The sequence below is a fragment of the Drosophila montana genome, unplaced genomic scaffold, assembly GCF_035044405.1.
Source record: "Drosophila montana isolate Dmon_TW-CO22-7 unplaced genomic scaffold, ASM3504440v1 contig_2_1, whole genome shotgun sequence".
Classification (NCBI taxonomy): Eukaryota; Metazoa; Arthropoda; class Insecta; order Diptera; family Drosophilidae; genus Drosophila; species Drosophila montana.
The window spans coordinates 1,131,314-1,153,879 of NW_026997875.1; the positions used below are offsets into that span (position 1 = coordinate 1,131,314).

At 43.9% G+C, this 22,566-nt stretch overlaps 8 protein-coding genes across 8 annotated transcripts; 1 reads left to right on the top strand and 7 right to left on the bottom strand.

Moving 5' to 3' along the window:
* Window positions 1–32: 32 nt before the first annotated feature.
* Window positions 33–602, bottom strand: LOC135430212 (cytochrome c oxidase subunit 7A1, mitochondrial). The gene is made up of 3 exons (XM_064684781.1): window positions 517–602; window positions 307–377; window positions 33–248 (listed from the first exon to the last, which is right to left on the bottom strand). The coding sequence occupies exons 2-3, from the start codon at window positions 349–351 to the stop codon at window positions 105–107; spliced, it is 189 nt and encodes a 62-aa protein (XP_064540851.1). The 5' UTR covers window positions 352–377; window positions 517–602; the 3' UTR covers window positions 33–104.
* Window positions 603–8,140: 7,538 nt separating this feature from the next.
* On the bottom strand, window positions 8,141–9,761 carry LOC135430241 (mitochondrial uncoupling protein 4-like). The gene is made up of 2 exons (XM_064684818.1): window positions 9,032–9,761; window positions 8,141–8,972 (listed from the first exon to the last, which is right to left on the bottom strand). The coding sequence occupies exons 1-2, from the start codon at window positions 9,657–9,659 to the stop codon at window positions 8,617–8,619; spliced, it is 984 nt and encodes a 327-aa protein (XP_064540888.1). The 5' UTR covers window positions 9,660–9,761; the 3' UTR covers window positions 8,141–8,616.
* Window positions 9,762–14,197: 4,436 nt separating this feature from the next.
* LOC135430295 (2-phosphoxylose phosphatase 1) lies at window positions 14,198–17,561 on the bottom strand. Its single transcript, XM_064684907.1, has 4 exons — window positions 17,280–17,561; window positions 16,891–17,218; window positions 16,679–16,819; window positions 14,198–15,806 (listed from the first exon to the last, which is right to left on the bottom strand). Exons 1-4 carry the CDS (start codon window positions 17,377–17,379, stop codon window positions 14,618–14,620), a joined length of 1,758 nt encoding a protein of 585 aa, XP_064540977.1. The 5' UTR covers window positions 17,380–17,561; the 3' UTR covers window positions 14,198–14,617.
* Window positions 17,562–17,661: 100 nt separating this feature from the next.
* Window positions 17,662–18,985, bottom strand: Uch (Ubiquitin carboxyl-terminal hydrolase). Its single transcript, XM_064684912.1, has 4 exons — window positions 18,828–18,985; window positions 18,539–18,679; window positions 18,317–18,465; window positions 17,662–18,254 (listed from the first exon to the last, which is right to left on the bottom strand). The coding sequence occupies exons 1-4, from the start codon at window positions 18,861–18,863 to the stop codon at window positions 17,891–17,893; spliced, it is 690 nt and encodes a 229-aa protein (XP_064540982.1). The 5' UTR covers window positions 18,864–18,985; the 3' UTR covers window positions 17,662–17,890.
* A 324-nt stretch (window positions 18,986–19,309) lies between these two features.
* On the top strand, window positions 19,310–20,271 carry LOC135430301 (uncharacterized). The gene is given in 4 exon segments (XM_064684913.1): window positions 19,310–19,468; window positions 19,526–19,702; window positions 19,704–19,969; window positions 20,033–20,271. Coding segments are annotated over 3 exon segments (465 nt in total). The 5' UTR covers window positions 19,310–19,468; window positions 19,526–19,634; the 3' UTR covers window positions 20,164–20,271.
* daed (daedalus) lies at window positions 19,772–21,422 on the bottom strand. The gene is made up of 2 exons (XM_064684911.1): window positions 20,700–21,422; window positions 19,772–20,640 (listed from the first exon to the last, which is right to left on the bottom strand). Exons 1-2 carry the CDS (start codon window positions 21,363–21,365, stop codon window positions 20,521–20,523), a joined length of 786 nt encoding a protein of 261 aa, XP_064540981.1. The 5' UTR covers window positions 21,366–21,422; the 3' UTR covers window positions 19,772–20,520.
* Window positions 21,423–21,527: 105 nt separating this feature from the next.
* On the bottom strand, window positions 21,528–21,870 carry LOC135430305 (uncharacterized). Its single transcript, XM_064684916.1, has one exon. It carries the CDS (start codon window positions 21,868–21,870, stop codon window positions 21,622–21,624), a length of 249 nt encoding a protein of 82 aa, XP_064540986.1. The 3' UTR covers window positions 21,528–21,621.
* Window positions 21,657–22,395, bottom strand: LOC135430303 (protein CEBPZOS). The gene is made up of 3 exons (XM_064684915.1): window positions 22,298–22,395; window positions 22,103–22,238; window positions 21,657–22,036 (listed from the first exon to the last, which is right to left on the bottom strand). The coding sequence occupies exons 2-3, from the start codon at window positions 22,230–22,232 to the stop codon at window positions 21,891–21,893; spliced, it is 276 nt and encodes a 91-aa protein (XP_064540985.1). The 5' UTR covers window positions 22,233–22,238; window positions 22,298–22,395; the 3' UTR covers window positions 21,657–21,890.
* Between the last annotated feature and the right edge of the window lie 171 nt (window positions 22,396–22,566).

The window sequence follows — 22,566 nt, forward strand, 5'->3', positions numbered from 1 at the left end:
TTCACTTTGGCGCCAAATTCAAATAAATTAAGTTCAGTTTCAGTTAATTTTATTGCACATATTGAATAGGCTATTAAAGCTATTATGTATATGTCGCTAAGCGCTTATGCCTTCTTCTTGGAAAAGCCCATTGTGTAGATCATATGTACAATGCTCACTAAGCCCACGCCGCACAGAGCTGCAGTAATGCCAAATAGAATCTTGTCGGGGGGTCCGCCCTTAAGGAACACGGGCAGATCATTGTGAGCCTGTTAAAATTGATTTTAATCAACTGTTAAAATATTGAAATATATTTGCTTAACATGCCTGGAAAGTCTTCATTTTGCTAGCCAAACCCTCGGGTAATGCCATTATTTCGAATAAGTATTATGTAATGGCTGAAAATGCATTAATTGCAATAATTAAAGTGTGTTAGAACAAGCAAACTTTATTTGTGCAGTCACAGTTATTAGTCTGACTCGTGGTGAATTTCCACATTTTACCAGTAAATTTTAAACTGCAAATTAAAGAACTTACTTGGAGACACAACTTCTTGAATGCTGCAGCAATTTCTGATGTTGCGAACTGTTAAAAATAGAAATAAAGGCAAAAAAAAGGCAATTGCAATTGCCAGCAGCCAGTGTTGCCAGCTGGCAGCGATTTTCAGTTCAAAAAAAGCAAATTCGAATGTAACAACAATCAGAGAAAATGGCCCGCAACCGTCGCAATTCAAATTAGGCGGCATGTGAACGACCGAGGGACGTTGTGAACGTCCGTTTTTCGATTTGTACGGTTCCGTTCGCGCTATTTTGGCTTTTTGTGAATTTTTCAACAGGAGCCCAGCGAAAGCAGACAGCGAAAAGCATTTTCTGCATTGTACGTTTCGATGCGCCGCAGCGCGTCGTGTGTGCGAGCGCGCAAGCTTGCTGCGCCGCAAAAGCTAAGCACAGCTGCTGTCTCGCTTGCACGCACGCGTCCGAAAGCATTTCGATGGCCACAAAAGCACTCCGAAGCAGTTTGCTGTTTTTGTTTGCGGCCAACGCGGCGACGGCGTCGGCCAGCTAGTCCACGATTTTGGGCGCCTGGTGGGGATTACAATAATTCTACACCGAATGAGTTGTGCAATTTTTTCGTTGTCGTGCGTGCAAACTAAATTTGTAGACACAACGAAGTCGCAGCAGAATTCAACGAGCGTTCGAAGCGGCCGAAAAAACAAATTGAAGGCAATTTTAAATGCGAATATAAATTGTGGTTTTTTACAAAATTTTAAATGAAACGGCATTTCTGATGTCGCATTGCGGTTAATTTTTTGTTGTGTTTCGCAACAAAGAAATATAATTTGTATGAAAAGCAAAAGCTGTTTAAGCTCTCGCCAAAATAAACGCTTGCGCTGGCTCGAATGGCGGATCGCACCGCCTCGCCCCGCCCCGCCACGCCCCGCCTTGGCGCGCCCACAAGCTGTTTCAAAATCAACAGACAAACATCAAATATCGCCCTGCTAAAGCCTTTGTCGATTTTTAGCTCCCAGTACAAGAACTTTCAAAATCTGTAGCTTCCAAACAAAATTAACTTGCCAAAGTTGCAAAAGCGACAATGACGCCGACGCCGACAGTGACGGCGGCAGCGACGACGGCAGCGACTGCGCGCGCGGCTGCAGCGCAACTTTGGTTTTCCGAAACTTGAAAAAAGTTAAATCTGCCAAGTTCACCTCCGCCGAGTGCTTTTATTGCCATGTGCGATTCTTCTTTTGCGGCACACACAATATGCACGCTCTTACCCCCCCCCCCTCCTCCCCGCCTTCCGCGCTGCCCTGCTCTGCGCTCTCTCTTGCGCGGAAGCGTTTCAAAAAAGTTCAAGCTAATATTTTAAGTTCTAAACTTAAACTTGTTTCCGTAAGCTGCTCGAGTTACAAGCAGGCGCACACACACACACATACATACATACATATGTATTTATGTATATGTAAGTAAAAGTTTTCTGGATTCTATCGTGCTGAGAGCAGAACTTTACCCAAAAGCGCCGCATAGTTTGCATGCGAAAGAACAGGCAACCATTTTCTTTTCCGAATATTATTTCAAGTCGAATAAACTTTATAGCAAATAAAAAATATACTAAATTTCCCAATAGATCTTTGATCATCTCTCAACGACTTGGTTTTATTAATAAATAAATAAACCAAAGAGATTGAGATCTATTATTAAAAATACGAATGTTTATATATATTGACGAAATAAATTGTTTTCTTAATTTTTAAACCTGATTCAGTTTTGAGTCTAAAATAAATAAATTATTAGATATAAAACTCTAAATGCATTTAATTAATTTCATTTCTCGGAGTCTTTCTTTATTTTTTAAATATTAAACTATAATTTTAACAAATATTTTTTTAATATTTTGTACTGCTTGTTTATAATAATTTTCTTAATTGGAAAACTTTAATTCAATTAAAATAAATTTTTAAAAATAATAATAATAATTAATATAGGCTTCTAGTACATATTAAAAAATATTTTATTCTCTTTAATTTATTTTTTATATATATTAGCTTGTTTTTTTTATATATGTATATATTTATAGCAAATTAAATATAAAATTCTATAAAATTGCAGCTGCAAATAACTTTGTTAAATAAAAAGCACACACACACACACTCACACACACACACACCTCTCTCTGGTGTGAAAAGCACTGTTAATGCTTTTCTGTGCTTGTCGGATTGAAAGTTTTTATCAGAAAAAAGCCAAAAACTGAATCCCTTCTATGGGCGCAACGTCAAACAAACCCGGCCTCATCAACACGAGCTTATTTACGGCTGCGTCGAGGGGGGCGGGGGGAGGGGGGGGGGTGTGGGTCGGAGCAGCCGCAAAAGTTTTGAGAAACGAGCTTAAAAAGCGACTCTGCGAAGAACGCGGCAAATTGTTGCGCATATCCAATTATAATATAAATATATGAAAATAGATATATGTATGTATATATTTAATATATTTTGTTGGCATGTCGCAGCGTTGAAAATAATTAAAGCTTTGCCCGAAGCATGCATAGAACGACACTTTGGCAAATTATTAGTTTAGCTTTTAAAACTTTGGCAAAGTCTAAATTTGCGATGCGCTTTAAGCTTAAGAAATGCTGGCGCAGAAAACAATTGGGTTTCGACAACTTATTAATATTGTCAGCACGTTCAAATAACTAAATCAGCTTATTAGATTTGTTTCTAAATCCAATTAGCATTTTAATGCCAATTGGAGCCGTTTTTAAAACGCGCTACTTCTTTTTTGTTTGCGGTTCACTCGCCCGCAATTCGACTGCGACAGCAACAACAATTGTGGCTGTCGTCTACTCCTTTTCCTTTTCGCAAAACAAAATGGATTGCTCTTTAACTAAAACAGTTAACAGGGGCTCAGCAATGGCGGCAAACACTTACAGCGTTGCCGCCCGACGAGAACACGGCAAACATATGACTGCACCTATATGGTTGTCTCGCTCGCACTGCCCACACGCAGCTCGTCGCTTTTGGCATTCACAGTTGCTCAACGAAATCGCCCGATGTGAATCAAATGCGCATTTTACGCCTGCTGCTCGCTGCTGTGCGCCTGCTGAAAAATTCACAAAACCGCTACGAATATAACGCATTCACACTATTCACTCACTCGCTCGCTCGTGTACTCGTAGCCGTACACGTACTCGCACTCGTACTCGCACTCGCTTGTAGCCATACTCTGTCGAGTACGCATACACTGTGAGTGGGTACACAATAGCGGATGACCCTCTCATGTAAGCCAAATAGTTCAGTTATTAATCGGGTTTGCTTATGGGTTTTATTATGGGCTTGTTGTTGGTTTGAATGAGTGCTTAAACTAAATGCATATTTTATGGATACATTCAATACTTATACAATATTCATACATACATACGCATAGATATGCACATAAATATTGCGTTTACCAATTAGACTTTTTTGAGTACACTCGATATTCCAATTAGACTGTATGAATACAGATTGGTAACTAACGTACAGTGGGCAAAATCTATTGCTGTATAATGTTTAATTTATTTATTACATTTTAAACATGGCATATAACAGTTGTACATGTTTAGTATTCGTTTTTGACTCATCTCAAACTTATTCAAAAGTATTTGTGCAGTTAAGCTTTTTAGTGTCCAGTTGGTGGAGCAACTCCAAGTAACTCCAGAGCCAACCGTTTCCGTCGCTAGTGTTGAGCAACACCCAAATGAATGGGTCCATTCGTGTTGGTCTCGTACAGTGAATACTTGGCCAATTCACTTGAGTTTGTCGGCTGCCACAGCATTCAAATTGGGCACAAGTTTGGTACGTTGTGCACTTTGCTGTGGTTGCCGATTTTGCTTTCGAATGGGGATGTTGTAAAAAATGTTTGAACTGTTTTAAGTTTAAGTTTTAACGGTAACAGTGACGCAGAAATGAGCAGCAGGCTGCTGAGCAAAAAACGCCAACCACTGTGAATGCGAGTGCCTTGTTTGAGTGTATATGTTTCTGTATGCGGTTACCTTGACAATGAAATAAGCTTGCACACACACACTCAAACGCATATATGCCTACGCACACAGACAAATGGCGAATCAGAGAGCTCGTGTGCAAGTTCATTAACTCTTTAACATGCGCCGGTTGAGGTGAATTAGACGTAGTTGTTCTCGCGCGTGTTGAAGAGAGAGCGAGAGAGTGAGAGAGGGTTGTGTGGTGGTATTTGGCGTTTGCTTTTGTGTGTGCGTTTCGGTTTTTTGGTTACCTCAAATGCTAATTAGTTGCCCTTGAAGGAGAGAGGGAGAGGGAGAGGGAGAGAGAGAGAGAGCGATAACCCGCTCAAATGTTTGCTTAGCCGCCCGTTTGTTTCCCCTCCATAGCTGTTGTTGTTCTTCTTCTTTTGCACTGATCACAAGCTGTTTGGCATTTGTTGTTGCTGTTGCTGCTGTCAAATGTGTTTCAAAGTCAATGTCGTGTGTGCGAGAGGGAGAGCGAGCGCGAGCAGAACGAGCTGACCCAACCCCAATCAAACAGAATCACCTTGTTGCTTGTGTGCGTGCGATTTGCCTCAATCGCCCCCTGTCCGTGTGTGCCGACTGTTGCCCGTGTGTTGTGTTGTTATGTGTGTTGTGTGCTTTTTTATCATCTAAGTGGCTGTGGCCTGCTCTGCCTGCTGCCTGCTCTGCCTGCTGCTCCCGTCATCATTTAGAACAAAATGTATATGGGGCGGGCACAGCGCACACGGAGCTTATAGTATGTATCATCATCATTGGCGTCGTCGTTGGCGTCGGCGTCGCTGCCGGCAAACGGGCAGCGCACGCCCTACAAATTTGCTGTTCGCCTATTCGAAAATTTCACTAAAAATTGTTTACTCTCTCGCTTGGCATGAAATGAAAGTGTCCTTTGGCCCCCAATGTACGCGTCGAGCGTGTTGTGTTCAGCTCTCTTACCCCTACTCAATGTTCCAAACTTTTAACGGCGACGCTGCCCCAATATATGTATGTGTGTGTGTGTGTGTGTGTGTGTGCGAGGGGGCGGGTGTGTTCCACCTGCCAAGCAGATGGGATGTCGATGTCATTTGGGGAAAGAATTCGGCAGTGCAATTTGCGAAACTACAGAGGCGCGCGTGCAAAGGATTTCTGTACTGTAAACTTTAGATGTACGTGGCATCAGGTTGTAGAGGACTTTCTGGCTTAGTCCTTGAGCAAAATATTTCAATATATTTGATCACATCTTGAGTGTAAAATGGTATAGTTAGTCTCCTGTTTAAAAAAAAAATTATTTATTAAATTAGCTACTCAGCTAAATAAGCTTAAAATCGGAGGGACTTGAACTTTTGGAAAATAATCAATCGCTAAATATACATATATTCTTAGGACAATAATCATAAATTAATTATAACATGAGCTTCTCAGCTAAATGAGCTTAAGATCGGAGGGACTTGAACTTTTTCAAAATTATGATCGATAGCTAAATATATTCTTAGGGCAATTAAACAACGAGGTTCTTTGGATAATAAGCCCTAGGGCAGAGGGTATACGTTGTCTTAAAGACCAGGGAATAATTTGGGTATACTTTTTAATAAAAAAGTGGCTAAACAACCAATAACCCATGGCTTATAGTATTCTATTTGATGATTATAAATATTTATTTTATATAAAAAAAAAACTAAATTCTATCTCTAAGATTCAGACCAAAGATATTTGCCACTCTATTTCCAAATCGAGAGATTTATTGTATACATATTACAGCTAAGTATTCATGTACCTTTCAGGGATTACCCGGGATGTTTACAGGTGCGCCACTGTTCCATCCAAATCGCAGTCCGAGGTGACATAACGAGACAAGTGAAACATTCAGTTTGCAGCGGCGCACAGTTGGGAGGGGCAACGCGTTTGTTGCTATCGCATGTTGTTTGCACTCGGTTAAGCTTTTCGGCATTGCTGTGCGCCTGTTCCGGTAGTCAAGACTTCCCCATGTCGACGTGTGTGCGCGCGCTGTGCCTTTGTTGGATTAAATGTGGCTCCAATGTGTAGCTGCACCCCCCCCCCCCCCCTCCTATATTTGTCAGTCAGCCTTGAGAAGGTCTTTGGCGGAGAAACAAACGTCAGCCCGTGGGCTGGGTCGAAGGGGCAGCCCCCGTTGAATGTTCCCCAATTGCGCGTTCCCCACACGCTGACGGCGCTCTTCTGCCTATGTTTTCTGTTAGCCCGCGCTGTTAGTAGCCATCTTTTTCGATTTTTTGCTCAATCACAGATGGCTGGCAAAATGGAATTCGCGGTTATGCCTGGGGCGCACATAGAGCGCGGAGGGGGGGGGGGGGTTTACTCATGGAGCACTCTATTCATCTGCCACCCTGTTTGTCTATCGTTGTGTGTGTCTGTGCGTGTGTGTGTGTGTGTGTCACTGTGCGCTGTACAACTTCTGTTTTCCTGGTGTAATTAAGCAAACGAAATATAATAATAATAAATTATAATTTTAGAAGGCGTGCCACAAAACGTTTAAACCCCAAAACCGTAACTCAAACCAATTTTTTAAATGTAGCTCCATATAAAATATTATTTTATTTATGGGCACAACCAAAAACACACACACACACACACACACACAAACACACAGACGCACACGTGAACTTTGGGGCTATTATTATGCGATTATTTCGTTTGTATGTTTAAAATATAAACGAACAGGCTTCAAGAAATGCCATGCGACAACAAATTGTACATACACAGAGGAAAACAAAAATCCATTACATACGCTTTCGCCATAAAATTATATGTAATTCGAAAGTTGCCGCCTTTTGTTATGTTAATTTTACAGCGATCCCTCGCAAATGTTATTTTGCATGTGCATGTGTGTGTGTGTGCCGTGTCTCTCTCTCTCTTTCTCTCTCTCTGTGTAATGTGGCAACTCCAAACTAAACTCGCGCCCAGCTTCAGCCGCACTGCAGAGGCCCAGCTCCCAGCTCCCAGCTCCAACTCCAGCTTCAGCTCCAGCTCCAACTCTAGCCGCATCTATCCACCTGGCTGGGCGTAAAGTTGCGGCCAGTCTTTTGCTATTTCTATGAAAACTTGGTAGCTGCTGCGTTCGTTTCTAACGATTTTCTATGTTAACGCCAAATTTGAATGGCGAATGCGCCGCTGCCGCTGTCGCTCGCCATTCGTGTTAAATCTGTGAAAAATGTACGTTCCGCGAACTTTGCGTCATGCGATGTTAATTCAATAGGCGCACAGCATTGCCCGACCGCTGCCTGAGACGTAACGTCAATGGCCGAGACTGGTGTGCGAGCGGGATGGCGATGTGGGGAAGGTCGTCCAACTTGCTTAGCGTACGTCTGTCTGTTGCTGGTGTGTGTGTGTGTGTGTGTGCCTGGCATGCCTGTATCTGTTATCTGTTATCCGTCTGCTTGTGAGCGAAGCAGTGTGACCGTTTATGTGCCTGCCCGCCTCTGTGTGTGTGTGTCTGTGTGTTTGTGCTTGTGTTGTTTGTTTTGGGGCCAATGTACTCAGAGTTGAGTGCATTGCACTCTGTGCTGTGCTGGCGCCCTGCTTTGTGCCAGCGAGCATTTTGCAGCGGGTGTATGTATTTATTTGGCTGATGTGCACACACTTTTGCAGGTTATGTTCGCCTAACAGTGTTTATATTCTTTTTTTTCGATTGTAATTTTTTTATTTGTTTTGTTGATGCTATTTTATTATTATTATTAATATTAAGTTAAATTAGATTATCAAATTAAAAAGCAGTTGTGGCGATCTGGCAGCACAGGAACTGATACATTTTTAAGTTTTTTCTCTTTGATAAGTTTGCTTAAACTAATTTTGAGTTTCACCATATTGCAAAAAAGCACGTACAACCTCCTTCTATCTCGATCTCTCTAACCTTCAGCTTATACGCATCTACATAAATATTAACTCTTTTTGGTATATAAGAAATAAAGCACTATTGCTAAATCGAGATATTTTTCTTGTGTTAACGGATGTAGAATTTGACCATTAAGTTCCATCCAAAATACCAAACAGTAAAAATAGGATCTCGCATCGAAATACATAAATACATAAATTTTAAAAAGAGTCTTCTAAAAAAAAAAGAATCCAAATCCCATTCATCAATTCTGCATGATGATTCTAAAAAGATCATGTTCAAAACGTGCCATATCCATTGAAGCGTCGTATGCCCTCGAAACTCATCCAGAATACCAAAAACCAGGGACCGCAGCGTATCCAATATGGCATAAAGCCCTTATAAATGGCCATTGCTCCCTCCTCCTTCACCAATTGTTGTATGCAATCTATGCTGTTCTTATAGCGCAAAGGTCTGCCCTGATCGTCGACAGGCTGATTCATGATGCGCGACTTGACCACATCCGCGGGCGAGCTGAGCGCCGAGCAGAAAAATCCCGCCACCATGGCGGCCAGGAATTGCACCAGTAAATTATCCTCGCTATTCAAAAGTTTCCGGATATTGCGCTTGCCCAAATCATAGAAGCTGATGCCGCCTGATGGAAAGAAGTCAATTAAATGGCAAGTGGATGGAGAAGCAGAGGCATCTTGTTACCAAGGGAAAAGAGGGAGGCACGCATTATGTTCGGCCCGAGGCCGCGATACAAGCTGCGCAGTCCGCCCTGGGTATAGATGAATCGCAGCGCCTGCAGGATGTCGGTGGAACGTGGCGGCATTCCCAACAACGTGCGCTTGCTCTCCATCTGCATTTGCAGCTTGACCAGATCGAGTGGATTGCTGGCGATCGTGGATATGGCGCCGGATACCAGACCCGCCAGCATTGTGCAGGGAAAGCTGATGGTCACCTTGTCGTCCGTTCGGACGGACCATTTTGTCCGCAGATAGTCATAGGAGCCGATCTTGATGCCGGACACAAACGTATGTCGCAGCACAAGCGCCGAGAAGCCGCTGTATAGCTTCAGGAAACCCTCCTCCTTGATCACGCCCAGCGCCGTGCCGAAGAGTCCACGATACTTGACCACATTGGCGTACGGATTGCTGTGCTCGCCCTGAATTTGCAGACGCGTCTTGGTCACATCCAATGGATACACAAACAAATCCGCATTGACAGCCGACAGAAATGAGGTTATAAAGATCTCCACAAGCCGCGATCCTTCGTAGTCTACGTTTCGAACCGCGATCGCATTGTGCCCCTCCAGCGGCCATCTATCCGGCTTACTCATTATATCCGCAGTATATATTATAAAAAACTGACTTTCAATTTAATTAAACAAATAAATATTTTGGAAATTCAATTTAAAATATTGACAAATTTAAAAGCCAGAACATTTTGATTTAAATAATCATGCTGATCCGACTATCCGAGCCTAACATAAATTTTCTCTTTCCTGGAAAAGTTTTTTCATATAATTATAATTATATATTTTTATGAAACATGATTAATTATGATTATAAAAGTTTATATAAGTTTTTGCATCCAGACTTTGGTTCAAATCTTTGTGGATTGTAGATTCAAAATATTTTGAAAAGTCGAATTTTTAATTGCCATCTGCCCGTTGTACTGAAAATATATCAAGCTCTATATATTTTCATATACAAGTTGCGGGCTATATTTTCTTGATCTTGATCTTTGCCCAAAATTGGCATCTACCAAATATGGTTGGATAAAGTCAATAATAGGGGTTAAAGTCATTCAAACTTTAAGGTTTCACTTAAGATATTCTGAAAATATTTAAAAGATAGATATTGGATACGTTCTTTTTAATTTCTAACATATTTCGTAAATATCTTTAAAATGGAAGATTCATGAAAGTGTTAACTCAGTAGATCTCTCGATTGGCAGCTATGTATCTGATAATATTTTATAACCCCGACTATAACATATATAGAAAAACAAAGCTGAGCTTGAAAGGCAGACTCATACATATATATATATAAATATATATGTATGGTTGGCGTGAACAATTTGAATACCCTCGAAAGCATTTCAAGAGTATTCCACCTGCTCTCCATTCGAATCGGGTGCCATAGAATTTCCCCTTTACATGTACGTAGATCTCTTTGGTGCTCCGGTACGTTATTATCTTGGGTGCAGAGCGTTGCCAGCTGCGCGAAAGTCGGCGCTCAGCCAATTCTGTTGTCGTCGTTGTTGTTGCTGTGCAATTAAGTAAGTGTAGTTGTAAGCGAGTACTTGCTCGTAGGTACTTGCTAAATATGTGAACTTATGGGCACCGCCCATCGATTGCATGCACCTTCCCTCGCGCGCCGCGCTCCCCTCGCTCGGCGCCGTGCACTTCGCTCCGCTACGAGGCGCAATTACGACGTCGCTTCGTTGCAATCTCTTCTATGTGCGCGTAGCTGCAGCTATCGCTGCCTCTCCCACTCCCTCTCCCTCTCCTTCTCTGACTATCTCAAGCTCTATATATATGTGTGTGTGTGTGTGTGTTGGTGTGTGTTGGTGTGTGCTGTGTGCCGCTGCAGCTCCTCCGCCAAGCTGTTTGCGTGGAAAACTGTATGCGCCGCCGCCCCCCGCTGCGCACATTTGAAAAATGCATCTCTGTTGCGCAGGGGGTGGGGGGGGGGCGGCTGTCTGGTGGCATCTGTTGCCGAGAGCCTATGGAGCCTCGTTTGACTGCTTGGAAAAACTCATGTCTATTGTCTATTAGATGGCCAACGTCGCCTAGGCCGTACAGAGAGCGCAGACAGCATAGACCAACGACCGACCAACTGGTTCGTCTATTGCTCGTTTCTGCTAAAAAGAAAAATCCTGTCCACGCTTTCCCCCAAAATCCAGTAGGAGGCGGCATTGGGCAGCAGCAGCAGCAGCAGCGAGCTGGTCTAGGAGCCAGCCCTTCCATGAATAGTGCCTGCAAAAGGTATGCGCTTAAGTCAACTTCATACACTCACACCAGCGCACGCGTACCGATGAAAAATGGTTGAAAAAAGTTTGAAAAAAAAACGTTGTATGATTTTTCTTCGCCAATATTTTGTAACAGAGCCGCAGCATTGAGCAAAAGACGGCACCGACATTTGTAACAAAAATGCACGCAGCGAGCAGAGAGCAAATGCACACATACACACACTCAGAAACCTGCACACACACACACAGACGCGCGCGCGTGCATCAACAAAACACAGTTTTGTTTCTTTTTTCTCATTTCTTACTATGGCCCCTCCAGCGGTTCCCCTGCTCAATGCACATGGGCCAACAGTTGCTGCTGCTGTTGTTGTTGTTTTTGTTTTTGTTGCTGCACTCGCCTTGTCGCCGCTAAGCCAATTGGGAGGCACGCTTGCTTCTCTGTATGTGTGTGTGTGTGTGTTTGTTTTTGTTTGTGCATTGCAGCTTTTTACGTTTTTCGTGAGCGAGCGAGCGAGCGAGAACAGTTAAAGAGAGATATAGAGAGATATGCATGTATATGCAATTGAACATTGCTAGCGCTACAGTGTCTCAAAATCTCAACAAGTTGTTGTATGTGAATAATAATGAATGAATCAACTTTATTGCATGTTTGTGCTTATTATTGACAAACACTTCTCATCAGGATTCGCTATAAAACATTTATAGATTGATAACTGTCCCACACTAATAATAAAGTTAATAAAATTGAGTTTCATGTGGTTAAATACCGTTTCGCTGGTTACAAATAGAATTGTGCCACTGTGCTCGAGCAATTGCATTCTCCTTTACTCATACTCACACGCACATACACATATGCACTGACTGCTGCATTTGAGCAGAGCAGGAGAGGGAGATGCATATTAAGATAATAGTGGGGCCGGCAATGCACTTTTTGGATTTTGGACACATCGACGCTGCATCTCGCTGCTCGCTCCAACTACCCCCAGCACACATACAACGAAAGAGACGTAGGCATTGACAGCGGCGTGCAGCAAACTGAGCACGGTGACGTCGCAGCCCCCAACGTGAGATGTTCATGTTGAATGCCTTTTGAGTGCACAATTCACAGTCCGGACAGCGATGTTGCCCGCCAGGCGGGCGCACCTGCCCCGCCCAAGTCTCACTCTCTCATTCTCTCTGGCACGCACACATGTAAGCGAATACAAAAATCGTTTTTAGCCGTTTGCTTTAATACCCTGTAGCCGTATAGTGTAGTAGGTGGTGTTCCGAGCTCTGTTGGTAACAAACAAAAGGATGCATTCTAAATTATACACACAATAAAATCCTTATTAGCATTAAAAGATGAGCTGGTCCAAAAAAGAGCTTGTTACCTGAATATACCACACGTATATTATAAGAAAAAAAGTTTAACAGGATTCCACAGCTATCTTAAGTACAGGTACTGGGTATCTTTTGGTCGAACACACTCAATTGCAGCCAACACACTTGTTGCTTTTGCCAAAAGTGCAACGCGGCTACAAGTTCTGGGCTCCTTTTCCCAATGTAACACAACCATGCACCATGCGAGCGACGATTGCCCCAGGGCTGCCATTAGCATTACGACAACGATTACGTGGATGTGGATATGGTAAACGGCGCTTTACAGTTTTACAGCAAGCACGTGAACGTCCTCGGAACGAACCGTGGCGTAAAACACAACCAACAGCATTTGGGTCCATTACACGTTTCAGCACCAGCTGAATTTGGCGTGATGGTGGAGGGAGGGAGGGGGTGGGGTGGGATGTGGACCTAGCAGCTTTTTACGGCCGTGCTCCTGCTATGGTGCTGCGTCATCGTCGGCGTCGTCGTCGCCAGCTGCGTGCACAAAAGTAACAAAATGTACTGAATGTCAACAGGCTCACAGCAGCGAGCAGAGCGTCGATTTTACATTACAATCGCTGTACAATCGACGCTCGGTCTCTGTACACGCTCATTGCGCGCTCGTTTGCCTTCCTGCCTCCAACCACGCCTCTCGCCTACTCCTCGCGCTTCACTGTGTGCGCTCTGTTTGCGTCTGTCTGTCTATGTGTGTGTGTGTGTGTGCGTGTGTGTGTGTGTTTGTTTGTATTCGCCGCGTTACTTGCGCGCGTGCTCCCCACTCCACCCAACCGCACACACAGATAAGTAATAACGGCTCCACTCTCCACTGACGCAGTTTTTTTTTTGTCTTCTCGTTATGTACTTTTTGTTCTTTCATCGCAGCGCCCCTTTTAGCGGGGCCTTTGCTCTCATTTGCTTTATCACTCATGACGTTGTTTTAAAGCCTTTGCTCATCGCTTAAATGTTCGTGTGTGTGTGTGTGTGAGCACACCAACACACACACTTATGTAGAAATGCACTCAACTGAGTCGCAAAATTGCAAATGCATTGTACAGTCTTGCAGTCAGTCGACGTTTGGACGTCAGCGAAGCAGCTTGGGGCCGCATGTAATTAAGCAAATGCATACAAATTAACCGTTATTAACTGCATTTTATATACAGTTTAAGCTCTGTTTAAGGACAGATTGGGCCAACTCATTTCGCCGTATATTTTTTTGTTCCGTTATTTTTTTACTGATTGGGAATTATAATTATTTGATGTGAGAATGGGTCCGTTTTTTATGATTATTTTTTTAATTACAACAAATTTGGCATGGGAATTTCTGAGTATTATTTGCTAAGCATCCAAGTTAAGGTTCTATTCTTGTATATTCTTCAAAGAACTGACTTCGTTCTCTCTTAAATGCTCATACTATATCCACATCATATATGTTTTTTTAGAAACCTTTGAATTGTAAGAGTTTTTGGAAAAATTGTCATCGATTGGAATAAAAAGTCGTATGTTATATGATATAATATAATTTATTTTTGTGATCTATAAATATCAATCTTTTAAATGCCTGTTGAATGATACTTTTTATTCGCTTGGGCTAACATTTAGTTAAATACTTAACTGGGCAAAAGTTGTATATGTATATACTATATATATGTATATAGTTGAAAACTGTAGGTAAGTGTTGCACATGATATGTTGCTGATATGTAAGAGACATACGTAGAGGTATTTTGCCTCGAAAGAACTTAGCCTAGAGATATGTATAGATTTGCACTGATATGCATCGTTTGTCGGGACTTACAGATCTAGGTATTACGATTTAGCTAGAATTCTGCTAAAATACTTATGCCAAAGTGTGCGATCGACTTGATATGCCTGGTTGTGGTTGGGTTTGTTGGGTTTTTTCCCTTAACCCTTAACTACTTATCACAGTTCAACAAAGTGCCTGGGAATGGAACCCGGCGCTCCTCTAGAACTCGTTGGCCTTGGATGGCGGGCCGATGGAGGCGGCGCAGGCCTCCTTGAAATTGGTCGCGTTCAGTGGCGCGAAATAGTCCTCGTGCAGGAACCGGATAATGTTCTCGATCGGACAGAGATCGGCCTTGTTGCCGCGACTGTCGCGCGTCACCCGCAGGCTTTTGCCGCCCTCGCAGAAGTCGATCTGCTGGGTGACATCGCGTCCATTGTGCACGACACGGAAATAGTAATCCGTGTGGGCCTCGCTGCGATAGACCTCGAAGGCCAGCCGGGAGGCATAGGCAATGGTCTGGCCGTGGTCCGTGATGATGCCCAAGGCAGCGGTCAGATATTGCATGGTGCAATCGTGGCCAGAGTAGAGCACAAACTTGGTCCGATCCCCGGATATCATCTTGAGCATGTAGCCCACAATGTGCCTGATCATGCCGTAGGCGCGGAGCAGTCCCGACCGCTTGTAGTAGACATGTCGAGCGGTGCGCAGCGACAGTTCGTCGGCAAAGGACATGAGCGCATCCACGTGGGATGCCTCCACGCAGCCGCCAGCCGCCGCCTCCAGCTGCTCCTCTTCCGCCGGCTCCAGCGGTGGCAAGCCCTCCTGCATCAAATTGGCCGCCGTCTCATCCTGATCAATGTTGATGACATCCACCAGTTCCGGATTGTGGGCGCGCGTGCTCACCGCCTGGCTGACATTGCGCCGGCGACAGGGCAGGGCGGCATCGTGGCAGAGCACAGTCAGCATGGCATCGACCACCTCGAAGGGATTCGTAACGCCGCCCTCAGTCGCCGTATGCTGCAGCAGCGTGCCGCCGATCCACTGCATCACGGCGAGCACGTCGGCGCGGCGCAGCAGCCGGCGTTCGGCCAGCTGCATCAAGCGCTTGCGCAGCACCAGCGTCTGGGCGCAGCTGCAGTCGCCGAAGCAGAAGGCCATGCTGTGCGATTCGCGCACATTCAGCGCCAGCCACTTGTCCGCCGGCAGCAGGGCGAAGAGCAGCGCCAGCGCCGACTGAAAGGTGCGTCGATATCGCGTCGTAAACACAACCACCTCGTCCGAGTTGAGCAGCGTGTGCGGCGTTGTGTCCACGGATCCGCGCAGTGCATTCGGCTTCAGCAGCAGCCCCAACGGATGCGCATAGATCTGGTGCATGATGTCGCCCACGTGCAGCAATTGGGCAATCCCTCTGCGAAGGGGAAATCGGAAATTGGAAGTGCGAGTGAAAGGGGTCTATATATAGATTTATATCTAAATATGAAAGTATTTGTCCTGGTTGATGGATTGATTGATTGACTGAGTGACTGATTTGCTGATTGATTGACTGCCTGATTGATGCACTGGTTGGCCGACTGATTGATCGACTGATTGATTGACAGAGTAAAATTGATTGATTGACTGAGTGACTGATTTGCTGATTGATTGACTGCCTGATTGATTGTTTGACAGATTTTCTGATTGGCCAACTGACCGCCCGGTTGGCTGGCTGACTGATTGATTGACTGACAGTGACTGATTGGCTGGCTGGCTGACTGACTGATTGTCGGGCCAACTGATTGATAGACTGGCGGTTTAAGTGACTGATGGGTTGACAAAAGGACTGATTGACAGCCTGATTGATTGATTGACAGAGTGATTAATTGGCTGGCTGACCGACTGATTGACTGGCTAACTGATTATCTGAATTATAGAGTGACTGATGCGCTGGCTGTCCGACTGGTTGATCGACTGATTGATTGACATAGTAACTGATTGGCTGGCTGACCCACTGAATGATCGACTGCTAGATTGGCAGAGTGACTGATTAGCTGACTGATCGACGGGCCAACTGATTGATAGACTGACTGGTTAAGAGGCTGATGGATTGACAAAGTGAATAATTTGCTGACTGACTATTTGATTGGTTAACTGCTTAATTGATCGATTGAAGGACTGACTGATTGATTAACAACCTAGTTGATTGACCAAATGATTGAATGACTGATTGATTGGCGATTCTATCGTAACTTTTGTCTCATTTAACTTAACATTTGTTAAGCTGTCAAATGCCACACGACTTACTTGTAGGTTAGCTGGCCCAGTGGACAGCCGCGCTCCGTGGCAGGGAGCAGCGGAAAGCCATGAAATGGTCCCACCTTGCTCCAGTACATGTGATTCGATCCCGAAGCGGAGCTGCTGGAGTTGTGCAGAAAGCTTCGATATCTGCCGGCATACAATGGAGGTAAGCAGGCAGCAACAGCAGGAGCAGACATTAGCCACATGTGGCCACTCACCTGTTGACCAGGCTGTCGCCATCGGCGGGCACACCACAATTGATGCCATTGGCATGTACGTGGGACATGGCGCCGCGATCCCCGTGCCGTATGACCAGGAGCACACCCTGCAGCTTCCAGCCCTCCAGTATGCCGCCATCGTCCATGCGCGTCAACTGTGACAGCGATGCGCAGCGTTCCCGGTATTTGGCAAAACGCTGTGCGCTGGAGGTGTCAATAGAACCAACACCACCGCCAGAGCTGGCGGTGCCTGTGCCAGGACCATAGCCACCGCCGCCGCTGCCCGGACTGCTATTGTGCTCAAAGTTTCCCATGTAGCGATACATGCCTGTCGAGAAAGAACCTTGGGTGAGCACTCGTGAGCTGGCCAGGATTGGGCAGTAACTTACCCGCTATCAGTAGGAAGATCCATATGCTGAGAAACATGTAGCAATAGAAGGTGCGATGCTGCGTGGTTAAACGCGTCAGCTCCTTGAGCAGCAGCTTCATGATTCCCGCGACTCCGAGCAGTGGCGGCGACCACACATAAATGTGTGTTTGTAGTCCTGTTTAAATATCCTGATATTCTACCGGGGCACACTGGAGGGCTCTGCAGTCCGTTGTTACCTGGAAATGCCTATGAATCCACAACTTGCTGCCAATTGTGTGCAATCAGCCTGAGAAAACAAAAAAAAGCAACCACGTTTGGCAACTGTTACGTGGAGCGTAACCCATTGAGGAGCATGCGCAGTGGCCAAGCGATGCCAAACAGCTGTTGGTGGAGCGTCTGGGTTCAGTTCTCATGCGTTCTTTAATCACAAAACATAAAACATTCGAAATACATTCAAGTGCGGGTTAAATATGAGTATAATGATAGTTTTGGGTTAATGGCCAGAAGCGTTTCGAACGTGGCCTTACAAATATATAAATAAGAGTGTGTGTGTAGATCAGAGATCATATAATAGATATATATGTATATATATATATTTTAGATGGTTAGGTGGGCTGGCACTTTGGCTCTCTATTCTTGCGTGGCAGCCAGAGCCAGCACGGTAAAGCGCACATCGTCGGGATCGCGTGCCATGAAGTCCTTGCACACCTTGGCAGCGTCTAGCAAAAAGGTCTCGTCCGAGGTCTTGCCATGACTGATTGGGTACGACTTGCGTCCATCTAGCTCGTATAGTGTATTCTCCTTGTTGACCAGTGCAATGAAATGATGGACAACGGTTTCATAGGCACCCGCATCGGTTTGTCCCTCCTGGGCCAGCATTTGATGGTCTTCGGTAAAGGCGTTGTCCTGCTCTAGAGCCTGGCCGCGTTCCTCGGGCGATAGATTAGCGCCCTTCTCCAAGAAATTCTTCAAAACGCCGGCGGCTATTTCGATGCTGTCGATTATATTTATAGATGAGCGCATATATTATGGATTTAGGTATAATGAAACGCTTACTCCTTATTATTGGCCACACTGTGGATGAGGGCAACGGTGCCGCAGGCGTTGTGGGTGAATTGTTTCATATAAAAGAGATCTTTCGGATATTTTTCCGGCTCAGCTGCAGCCTTAATGCGCTCGTGCTCGTCAGCGCGATGTTTTTCATACTGCAAGCACACACACACCCACACAAATACACATTAGAAAAATGAAAATGAAATGCGAAAGCGTTGGACCTACAGCTTCGCTAATGGGGAAGAGCAGGATGAGGGCCTTCACAGGACGCGGCAGCATTGCCAGCAGTTCTTCGTCCAGGCCGATGACGTCAGTCACAGACCAGGCCGACGACACGCCCAGCTTATGTATGTATTTGGTCAGCACCTGGAATGGGACACGGACATCATGGCGTCTTTTTTAATATGCCAATTGGAAGTCAAATCGAATTTTGCCAAGCAACAGCAACAATAAATTACAAGCCTTTTTTCAAATATTGTTTACTGTTACAAGATTAGATAAGATAAACACTTACCTCCGGGTTGGATTCCAATGGTGTCCAGATCGACATTTTTAAAAAAATTAATTTACTTGCAGTGCTTTTCGACAAACTTCGACCGAATGTATTTTACAAATGTCTGACAATGATTACCGGCACTTTTTTGACACTTGGAGTAAATGTGTGTGTGTGCTATCGTTTGACCGCCGATTAGTATCGATAATCGGAGTAGTCTCTAGCACGAACACTGCATGGAACCATTTTGCAGCTGCTATCTTCGATTTTGGGAACCAGAATCAAATATTCATTTATGCATTTGTTTATTATTTTAAGCACAAATCCAAAGAGTTACCCCTTATTTTGTTGTTTAACATTGAAAATTGACATTGGAAACTGAAGGAATTGCTATACTGGCAGCTTTTTCAAGTTCAAATTTGATATTTACCGCCAATTGATCATTTTAATAGAGGTGAGCGATAACTAAGAATATTCTATAAAATCGGTAATCGGTAGCTGTCAGCTGTTTGAATTGCTTTTGACTTCTCGTTTGTGTTTTGGTTTTTGGCAAAGTTTAGGACATGTATACATTTTTTTTAAAATACAGGATAAATTTAATAATAATCTAGAGCTAACGACGATAATGGAATTGTTAAACACTTCTTTAACGCCAGTGCGCTGTAAGTTTTCAAATTCACCAGCCGAGCAAGGGTTTTATTTGTCTTTGTTTTATTAAGTTGTTGACAGCCAGCGTGTGCAATCTCCAGTTAAACACGATGCGAATTTGGCCACCTGCAAGGCTCGCCTGGAAGCCTTAGTTGCTGATCTTCAAAGTAATTATGCCAAATGGCAAATAGCTCAACAACGCGGCACCGCGCTGTGCTACGCCATCGAAGCCAGAAAGACGCGTTGTTATGACAATGCGAATGCCGAGACCGGCTTTTATCCGGAAGATCTGCACAAGCCCTGCGATAAGTTGGCCATTATTACATCGATTTTTGTTGATATCTTCACAAACACCCGCGAGATTCTGCGTCAATTGCGTGCCTTAACCCTGCTCGCGGGCGTTGCCTCGAATGTGATCTTTTACCGTACCTGGAAGTTAACGCAATTTGTATCCTTCACCGAGGACCTATTAAAGCGATACAAACAGGAGTCGCTGGTGAAACAGCAAGTAATGAGTAGGTTGCATGAAAATCGCTCTGACAATATAAGCCCCATAACTTGTAATTGAACACCAACAGGCAACATAGCGCACAGCACTTGCAGAGGCAAGCTAATCGCGCATACCACAGCCTGGGAGTTCCCCGAACATGTGGATGCCTATGTGAACTTGGTGTTTTTGCTACTCGCCGAGGAGGTCAGACGAAAGTGAGTCTCGATTCTTGATTGAAACCGCAGATAAACCTGCTTTAAATATATTTTTGTAAATTTTAAATGTTATGTTAAATTTTGTATTAAAGATTTCAACTTTATGCTTAAACCTATTCGAGTTTTAGTTAAATAACATTACACTTTTTGTGCCTTAAGAGTCTTCTCTAATACTAAAGGGTTACAAAGATTTTAACTATGAGATTTCAGAGTGATTTTTGTTAAGTGCATGCTTGTGAAAGGAAGCATATATAGTGGAAATGTTTTTGTTTTTTCAAATGGAATGTGCTTATAGTCTAGTAATTTGAAGCGCAGAATTTTCTGCAAATAAAAAAAATAGTAAACAATGTCAAGGAATGTTTTAGATTTTAACTGAAATATTCTCAAGAGTTGGACTGTTGCTGCGCTTGGACCACCACCAAAACCAAGCACAAGCCGTGCCCAGTGCAATGGCCGTGTAGTACAATCTCTTTACATTTCGCTGCAAGGGAAAGAATATTAATAATAATAAAATATGCTTTGTTCGTAATTGGACAGCACCTCTTTTGCCGGCGTGGAACTGCCTTCCTCCCTCTTTCGATTGGCATCGCTGGCTAGCTGTTCCAGCTTACGCAAATCCTCGCTGAGCTCGTCCGAGATCGATTGCACGCTGTTAAGGGCCTCCAGCGCGAAGCGACTGGCATAGCGTTTGTCGCCCACAACCACGTCCTCGGGCGGTAGCACCTGCAGCTTGTAATTGGTGGCCGCCAGGGAGGAGCGCAGGTACATAATATGATTGGATGCATTGGCAATAATCTGATTGTTGTAGCTCTGCGCTGCGTTTTGGTTGCAAATGTATTCATAGCTGGGATCTTGGTTGGGCAACAGTGCAAACATTTTAAGGAATTTACTGCGTTCCTTTTGCGCTGCAAATCCGAACAGCTCCAGATCTTCGTCCGTAAGTGAAGCCAAGTCGCGGTAACTAATGTTCTCCTCCAGCAATTTGTCGACATTGTCTTTCGATGTGGACAGCAGAGCCGTTATGGCTTCGCGCTCCCTGTGCGGATTTGGCTTCGCCTTTGCCTGCATCCACGGGCGTCTCTCATAGCCGAGAAATGCGCTGTCCAATTCTTGCTGCTCCGTGTGTGTGTGGAAGTTCTTGCTGGCACCAAACTGCACCGCAGGCGGTACATTCATTGATAACAATGGCACATTATCCGCGGACATATTGTTTAAATTATTTGATTTTCCTTAAGCCGAATGGCAAATTGTTGCTATTTAAACCTATAAATATATCGATATGTAAATAGTATCGATGTGTTGCCGAACTATCGTTTTAGTGTTTACCGCAATGCCAGTTTTGTTATTGCAGAGCGAAAGAGATAGCGATTTAACTATTTTCTTCCACACATATCCTTATTTTATTTCAAAATTAGTATTTCTATAACATTGCATATAACAACTTATTTACAAATGATCTAGTCTAGTTATCTTTTTTATCGGCATTTGCTGCTTGCCTGTAAATTGGAGTACTGGTTGTTGCCGCTTCCTGAAGTTTTTGCATGAACAGAGCTTTCTTTTTATCGTCGGCATTGTATTGACCTGGCGAACTGGATGCTTTAATGCGCTGAATCTTCTCTGCACTGGGTTCTGTCAGCAGCATTAAAGCATATCCAATACCACCGAAGCCAACCAGCCATAGCACGGATTTGACATAAGGATTGCTAGCCATTGTTAATTACTCTTCAAATGTTAGTCTTTCTTCTGGAATTGTGCCGTTGCGGAGCTCCAGTAACTAGCGTCTATGTCGCGCACCTTGCTATCGCCCACAATCTCTCCAATTTTATAATAATACTCAAGTGCGAAGGGATATTTTTCGTTGATGTACCGGCGAAAATCTTCGGTTGAGAAACGTAAACGTTCGTTCGGTGGAAAGCTTATATAAAACACATAGTGACACTCACCTTGGTCTGTGTTCATGCGGTAGTAGAGACCGTAGCTAGCAGCGAAACAGACGGCTTCCAGCACGAATAGTGTCTTGGCGCTACCCTTGATAAATCTCCAAATAGCAGGTTTAGGCGTCTTCGGCAACATCACAAACTAAAACAAATGTAAAAACAAACGTGTATATTAAAAACACAAGAACAACAATTGCTTACGAAGTAACAAGCATGCCTGATGCAATAGTATCGATACACCAAATTCAATGTTTAAGGCATCGATATATCAACAGGTTATAAGCGTAAGAAGGTTTCGTCGCAAACTAATAAAAAAGTTGAATTGGTAAGATTACTAGAGATCAGTTGTTATGATGAATGTATTGTTATATAGAAATATTTAACCATAAAAAAAATTTGTTCATATTCAAGCTTACAAACCACTTATTAAATAAATAAATTTGTGAATGGCGGCAGAGTAGAAATAATAA